Below are 8,254 nucleotides of genomic sequence, written 5' to 3'. Positions count from 1 at the left end.
AAAATGTCGAAAAAATACGACTGTAGTACGGAACCCTCATTGCGCGAGCCTGACTCGCACTTGGCCGGTTTTTTTATATCTACCTACCCTACCACCTTAATGTAGCTTTTCTTAAGGATGAATTACTTTGGGCTCGTGTATCAGGGGCTTAAAGATTTTGAAGATTTTGTAAATTACGCATAGAGCGAGAGATGTTATGGATGTTTCTAATATTTTTATGGCAGCATCCCGTTAGCCCTTTGTCTTAGTGCCCGCAAACTATTTTCCAAAAAGACAATAGGTAAGTGCCTACCTAGGTAAGTACCTACTTACTTAAAGCGTGTCCGACGCCGGCAACAATAGAGGGGTATTGTGTTTTTATGGTTTTACGGTTGCCATTACTTAGTTTAGAAATAGTAATATAAATAATACAATATTATAAAAGTGTTTAGTACCTACCTATAATAATGTCTAATAATAAATAATACTTAAGTCTTTTTTTTTTTAGGGTTCCGTACCTCAAAAGGAAAAACAGAACCCTTATAGGATCACTTTGTTGTCTGTCTGTCTGTCAAGAAACCTACAGGGTACTTCCCGTTGACCTTCAATCATGAAATTTGGCAGGTAGGTAGATCTTATAGCTGACATAAGGGGAAAAATCTGAAAACCGTGAATTTGTGGTTATATGACACAAAAAAAATTAAGTTGTGGTCATGAACTAAAATTAGTATTTTCAATATTTGAAGTAAGATAACTATATCAAGTGGGGTATCATATGAAAGGGCGTTATCTGTGGATTCTAAAACAGGTTTTTATTTATTTTTTAGCATCATAGTTTTTGAATTATCGTGCAAAATGTCGAAAAAATAAGATACATAATAAAATAAATTAATAAATACCTATTCTGTGTACCTAAGTAGGTATTAAGCCTACGACCTTGACCCCGCTATTTTACTTTAAGTTGAATCGCAACGTGTTTTTATTCTACAAATTGTTACAAATATCGAACCGCAAATTATGACAACCCAGTAAATCACAAACCATCAAATAAAATCCTCATTAAAACCAAAAACTTACTCCTACCTTGAAATCTAAAAAAATTAAGTTCCCTTAAAATTTGCCAATAGGTTGATGTCCCGAGTCGCGACCCTCTATTGACGGAATTCAATACAATTCCCTTCTGTTAGTTTTGTTAAGATTTGAATTTTTACCCTATGCAGCTTTTACGACTTGATTTAAGGTGTTGTGTGCTCTTAACTGGCGATAAACTGTAATGCTATGAATAGTCATAAATATATTTTTAATTCTATGCACTTAATTTTTTGATTTATAACCATGGCTAGCTGATGCCCGCGACTTCGTCCGCGTGGAATTAGGTTTTTAAAAATCCCGTGGGAACTCTTTGATTTTCGGGGATAAAAAGTAGCCTATGTCACTCTCCAGGTCTTTATCTATACCCATGCAAAAGTCACGTCAATCCGTTGCACCGTTGCGACGTGATTGAAGGAGAAACCAACAAACAAACAAACACACTTTCGCATTTATAATAAGGGTACTGATTTAAACGATACGGACATATAGCTACTTTTTTATTTTATATAAGTTACTACTTTATCTAATGTTACTCTACTTAAGAGCACCTATAGGCAGTTTCCTTAATAGCTTTATTCAACTAGAAGATATTCCTGGAAAGTGAGCTATTCCCGCTTCTAAAACAATGAAAAAAATCTTTTATTGCCAAAGAAAGGCAACTTAGGAATAAATGCAAAGTAAGAACCGAGTTATATTACAGCGGTTATATCATGCGCATAAAGTCGTGTTAAGCTCCGATATGCCTCTAAACAGCTGTACGCCGTAGCGCACCATGGGGTATTGTTAAGACAGGGAGAGGAAGATTAAATATTAGGAGAAGAATAGAGACGGCGCTAGTGGGCTAGGAGGGGCGCAGGCTGTATTCGAGCGGCCCCCATTGGCACGCGCCCGGCCGCCCCCAGCCGCGCCCCCCTCACGACGAGACCCACACGGGCACCACGACGACCCGTCAGTCTATCGCCCGACTTCGACGCGACACAATCGCCTCCTCGTCTGTGCCCATTCACCATTGTGCCATACACTTAGCTAATGTTCTAACAGAACTTTGTGTTTGCTTTTAATTCTTTAATCATGTCGACTCTAAGTCATCACCCGTACGCGTTTTCCATGCACCCTGGCATGTTACCGGATTACCCGAGCGCGCCGCAGCCACTACCGGCATCTTCGCCACAATCAGAAGGCCACATCAAGCGACCCATGAATGCTTTCATGGTCTGGTCTCGGCTCCAACGACGACAGATCGCAAAGGACAACCCGAAGATGCACAATTCGGAGATATCGAAACGTCTCGGTGCTGAGTGGAAGCTGTTGAGTGAAATGCAGAAGAGACCGTTCATCGACGAAGCGAAAAGGCTCCGAGCATTGCATATGAAGGAGCACCCTGACTATAAGTACAGGCCACGTAGGAAGCCCAAACCGCCAACAGCCGGAGGCGCACCAGGTGCAGGTGCTTTCGCGAGCTTTCCGCTTCCTTACTTCGCGGGACCCGCACCAAGTGTTGGACACCTAGATGGTCTATCGTACCCTGCAGTATCTCCTTACTTCCCTCATCAGCTGGATCATTTACAGTTTTCCAAGTTGATGGCGCCGACTGAAAAGTTACCGACGGCATCGTCAGCTGCTGCGGTTGTGTCATCGTTCTACTCCTCGCTGTACACGCCCGCTGCACCACCGAAACCATTCTCATCACCATTGTTCCATCAGTATGGAGCAGCACCGTCTTCACCAGTGTCCCCGGTGACTCCGACACAGCACAGCCCTCACGATGACCAATTAAGACGGCCGGTGTCCGTCATATATTGAAGACCAACATGCCTCCCTTGAAGGACCGACCTTTTAGGGTTTGGCATCAGTGAAAACTATTCAAGTGTTATGAACAAAGACAATATAAATCCCAAGGACCATATTTATTGTTTTCTAGAGTTACGCTTAGTTGAAAATTGTAAATGGAGTGTGTCCCATATCAAGTGGTTTGTAAATATGTTGAAAGTAATCGTAGGCCCGTTAGATGGGCGATGGATTAAGTTTCATAAACTGTGATTTTTGTTTTCGACGCGTCTTCAGATATATAAGTTAGTAATACTGTTTCATCAGTTATGTGAAGTGAGATCGGTACCAAAAAGAGATTATTTCATGTAGGTGTCACAATTTAGTAATAGTAGAAACTTGTTTGATGTGTATCATGATTTTTGTTTCTCTTATCACTTGTAATGTCTATTCGTTAAGTTTGTTTGTCGTTCCTCTCCCCCGATAGATGATTCGCTCTTCTTCGGTTATTAAGGAATTTATTTATTGCCAGTGTAGATTTAAACGGTATAATTGTAAATTAGTCGACTAAATCGTAAGTGGCTAGTACATACCAATTGTATATATTAGATTATAATTCAAAATCGATGTCATTACCAACGATGTATTATAGAAATTGAAGAAAATGAATTTGTTAACGCCATACAAATAAACTAAATTGTTTTTATTTTAAACTATCGTTTTCTTTTGCTCGCTAATCGAACATCACAACCATCGGAAGTTTTATGAAATGTTATCATTGTTATAACTATCAAAAAATCTTTTTGCGGTTAAAACAGCTAACTGACAGCTCTTTGACTTTACAAATATTTTCAAGGTCTACAGTGGAACCTCCATCTATAGGTACAATATTTGAATACAATCTAAAACAACTCGTCGAGATTAAAATTTGCCTATACTTAGGTAGGTACTTTTTTTAGGGACAAAAATTGTAAAAGTGAAACTTTGCACAGCTAACCACTACTTTGAGTTTGCAACTGAATAACTAAGTACGTATTAGATAATCAGAATTTACTTTAATGTTTATTAAAGATTCAGAGTAATATTTCAATTTAAACCTATATTATCAACATGATCGTTAAAATCTAGGAGTTTGTGTTTAAACAAACATGATAGATCATTCAGTTAAACTTTTAGATGCGCTTTTTTAAGATTCCATGGTAAAGCGGAACCTTCAGAATTTGGTCATATTCATCAGTTTTATTCAGAAGCTATTAAATCTGTAAATCAGCTTATATCTGTAAAGCTTTAGTAAAGCAAAATTGTATACTGTCAATTCTTTACCGTCGGGGTTTTTTTTTTTAAAGAATATTAGCCATGTTAAATGACTAATATTCCCCTTTCCCCTCCAACTAAGCGTAAAGCTTGTGCTAGGAGTAGGTACGACAATAGTGCAACGGGCGGGGTTTGAACGGTCGACCTTTCGGTTTTCAGTCCACTCCTTTTACCTGTTGAGCTATTGAGGCTCTTTATATATAATTATAATGTTCTTAAGTGAGCAAACGAGTCGGGTCACCTGAGATTAAGTGATTACCGCCTCGCATGAACATTTGTAGCAACAGAAGAACTACCAATGCATTGCCAACCTTTAAAGAATTTTTTAATCCTTCTCTGAAATAAATCCAAGTTGAAATCTAAAAAATATTACAGTTCATTTTATAATTATTCTTAATGAATTTTAAGTAGGTACCTAACTAACTTAGTCAAAAAATAAACTTTAGAAGTGTCCGACGGATTTTAATCCTTTTAATAGCTCCATGCCAGTTTGTTAGTAAGCTGTTTGTACCTAACAGTAACCACCTACTTATTGTGGTAGTGAACAGTTAATTCAACGGAAGTTTTTGTTACTTAGGTAGGTTTTAGGCCTATTTTTTCCTTCTCGCTTAGTTGAAAGAACTTTTTGCTAGTTCTTGAGCTTATAAATATTAATACCTATTATAGAAATTTTATTGTAGGTACTTGTGTTAGTATTATTATAAATAATACAAAGTATGTGATGTAGTTTTTTGTATCTTGTCATACCTACTTATAATTATACATACCTACCTAACAGCTTTTGTTCGGATCTGTTCTTGCATTATTGTACCTAGATGTTTGTAGATGTTGTTTTTGCCTCATTGACCGACTTCTTTTAGAAGTTTGTTTTCGCAACTTTTTTATAATTTGAAGCGTTTGTAGGAGTTGTTTTGAATTTCGAAGGCCTGTTCCTTAAGACGTAGCACCTACTTAATAAGAATCCATAACTTAATTCGGAATGTTGATAAAAGTGAGATTTTGGAAATGGGTCATCAAAGTTCTACTTTTGAGATAAAAAACAGCTTACCTATTGTATTAACAATAATTATGCTGGGGTCAAGCCGGAATAGCCTATGGGTTCGACGTCCGCCTCCGCTTCGGGAGGTCGGGGGTTCAATCTCAGGTATGTACGCATTTCTAACTTTTCGAATCCTATGTGCGTTTTAAGTAAGTAATCAAACTTACTTTAACGGTGAAGGAAAACATCGTGAGGAAACCTGCATGCATGAGAGTTCTACATAATGTTCTCAAAGATGTGTGTAGTCTGCCAATCTGCATCAGGGTGGTGGGTGCGCGTCGTGTCCAATGCGTTCAGTAGGCCGGCTACCAAGTTTGATATTAAAGCTTAATGTTGTGTGTGTCATTTCACTAGATGGCGTTAGGTACCTAGTTACCTATTTTAATTTAAGAGCGCGAGATAGGCACTTACCTTAAATCGAAATGTTCTACAATTATCACTAACAGCTACCTACCTATTTGTTTTTATTTGTTGATCGAAACCATTTGCTTAAGGTCTTCATGTAAGGTTACAGTCGTAAGAACTACCTAGGTAGGTACCTATCTAATTATGAAAACGCAAATTCTGAGACTTTAAATTATTGTATTGGCTTCATATTGGTCATTGACACTGTCTGCCAATCCGCCAGCTTGGTGGACTATGACCAAACCCTTCTTATTCTGAGACAACGGTGCTCAGTAGTACCTATAGATAACAGAAACAAGGAAGCCGGCGACGATGGGTTGATCGTGATGATGATGATGATGATTATGCTTCATGGAAAACGATCAGTCAGTATTAGACACTGAGTTAGCGAATCACCCCGCAGGTTAGCCCTTGTATCTAAATTTTAAAAAAACATCCCTCAAATAAATTTAATATTTCAAACTTATGGCAGGTAGGTAGGTAGGTATTCCTGAAGTTTGATGGGTAGCCCTAGGAAAGCCCACAGCCACCCTCAACCCTCAAACCTCTGCGATTGTTCGTGGAACATGGTTTTCAATTTAATAATTACGACGCCCTGATTCCGGGGGGGGGGGGGGGGGGGGCGTTTTTCAATTCGATTGTTTTATTTCATTCTGTTCTTGGCTTTTTCTTTGGGCCGCTAGGCCAGCGATTTGAAAAGCATACTTTTATTCAGTGACTCGCTTGTTAATCTTTAAATCTGTGAATTTATAAATGTTTAAGTAGGTATGTTTGTTTGTTTGTTCAAAAGTCACGTCGCAACGGATCAACTATGGGTGTATAGTACGCGACAGGTCGAGATGGCAATCGAGGTATGAAGTGGGGCACGCCCCGCACACCCACACACCCCCCCCCGCGCTAACCCGGTGCGGGATAGAGCAGGCTACTTTTTATCCCGGAATATTAAATAGTTTCCCCGGGCATATTATATTAGTATACTTAGTAGATACCTATCTGTCTGTTTGTTAGGCAGTGGCGTGCAGGTCATAGAGGCATAAATGCACTGCTTACCCAGTTGTAACAGCTCAATGCATATTTTTCATGATGACTTGCCAGTAAACAGTGGCCCTACCGCGGTTGTTTGACAGCTACAATGTCACGATCGCAATCATCTCTGATTGGTTAATGCTCGCTCACTATTGGCCACAATGCATTGTTGCAACAAGAATCGCACAAATTCAGCCAATCAGAACAATTGAGATTGTAATAATGATTGATGCAGGTTTTAGACAATCGCCCTACAGGTTCCTACCTAACTAATGCCTACCCTGGCTTCAAACCCTGTGCACGCCACTGCTGTTAGGTACGTCCTTTCTCAGTGCGTCCGTTGAAAGGATTTTTACCTAGTTTGGTGCAGCAATAAATAGCTTGCATCCAAGAAATGGACATGAGATACTTTAAGGTCTCATGAGATTTGTAAAAAGCCTAAATACACGCAAAGTCTATGGCATCATCTAACAACTACTTAATTTATTAAAGGGCTTTAAAACTTTCAAGCTCTCGCAATAATATTAGCAAAAGTAATGGCTGACCCAAAAAGGTCAGGTAAGGTTAACCCCTCGCAAGTTTAGTGGCCCCAAAGTTCGAAAGGATTTCGGAAACTTTTGAATTAATCATTAGTTCGTCAGGTCATTGTTCCGCGTTGCCATTTCAGAGCGGTTCCGAGTTCTTATCGAGTTGAGAAGTGAGTTTGTCTCTTGGCAATAGAATTAATCTCTCAATTAATTATTATTAAGTATTTCTTCAGGGAAAAAGCAGTGATATCCTAGTAGATCGTTCGTTTATTCTATTCGAGGGGTCTGAGGTCCGATCCCGGATATTTTATTTTCATTTATTTATAGACTTAATGAAAAGTGAACATTTTACACCACATTTTTAGACCAAATTATTATGCACCGCACATCTAACTTTTCGAAGTTTTACGCAATCACGTGCTTTTTCTAGTGAAGACAAAGATCGTGAGAAAACCTGCGTGCCTGAAAGTTTTGCATAATGTTCTCAAAGGTCTGTGAAGTCTGCCGATCCGCACTCAGCCAGTGTGGCCGATATGGGCAAACCTTTCTCATTTTGAGGCTACGAGGTGGACTATGACCAACCCTTTCTCAGTCTGAGAGGTTGATGATGAATGGCTAGCCGCTAGTTCCTAGCTAGATTCCTGGCAGGATTTTATAATTTCTAAATTTCTGGACTGGTCTGGTTCGGCTTCGGCCGTGACTAGTTGCCACCCTACCGGCAAAGCCGTGCCGCCAAGCGATTTAGCGTTCCGGTACAATGCCGTGTAGAAACCAAAGGGACATACATGGGTTTAAGAAAAACTGCCAGGTTAGCCCGCTTCCATCTTAGACTGCATCATCACTTACCACCAGGTGAGATTGCAGTCAAGGGCTAACTTGTATCTGAATATACAAATAGCTTTACCTAATGAGGTAACTTTACATAACGCCGACAGCACACGGCGTGCTGCGCTTCTATTGAGCATCCTCCGTGTTCTGTTCTCAATAGGTACTAATTTTAACCTTATCTTATAGTACATACAGTTTAGTTTAAGTTATTACCAAAAAGATTCGGTTCCACTCCATTACTTCAGCCCTAACGAGATGATCTATTTTAAATGTTTTT

General features: G+C 39.3%; 1 protein-coding gene across 1 annotated transcript; it reads left to right on the top strand.

Annotated features, from left to right (window-relative positions):
- The first annotated feature begins 2,001 nt into the window (after positions 1-2,001).
- LOC117982789 (SOX domain-containing protein dichaete-like) lies at positions 2,002-3,296 on the top strand. Its single transcript, XM_034969211.2, has one exon. The coding sequence runs from the start codon at positions 2,143-2,145 to the stop codon at positions 2,872-2,874; it is 732 nt and encodes a 243-aa protein (XP_034825102.1). The 5' UTR covers positions 2,002-2,142; the 3' UTR covers positions 2,875-3,296.
- The last annotated feature ends 4,958 nt before the right edge of the window (positions 3,297-8,254 follow it).

Source organism: Maniola hyperantus, chromosome 1 (assembly GCF_902806685.2).
Source record: "Maniola hyperantus chromosome 1, iAphHyp1.2, whole genome shotgun sequence".
Lineage (NCBI taxonomy): Eukaryota > Metazoa > Arthropoda > Insecta > Lepidoptera > Nymphalidae > Maniola > Maniola hyperantus.
Note: the sequence above shows the minus strand (reverse complement) of the source record. Positions and strands in the feature narration are given on the sequence as shown.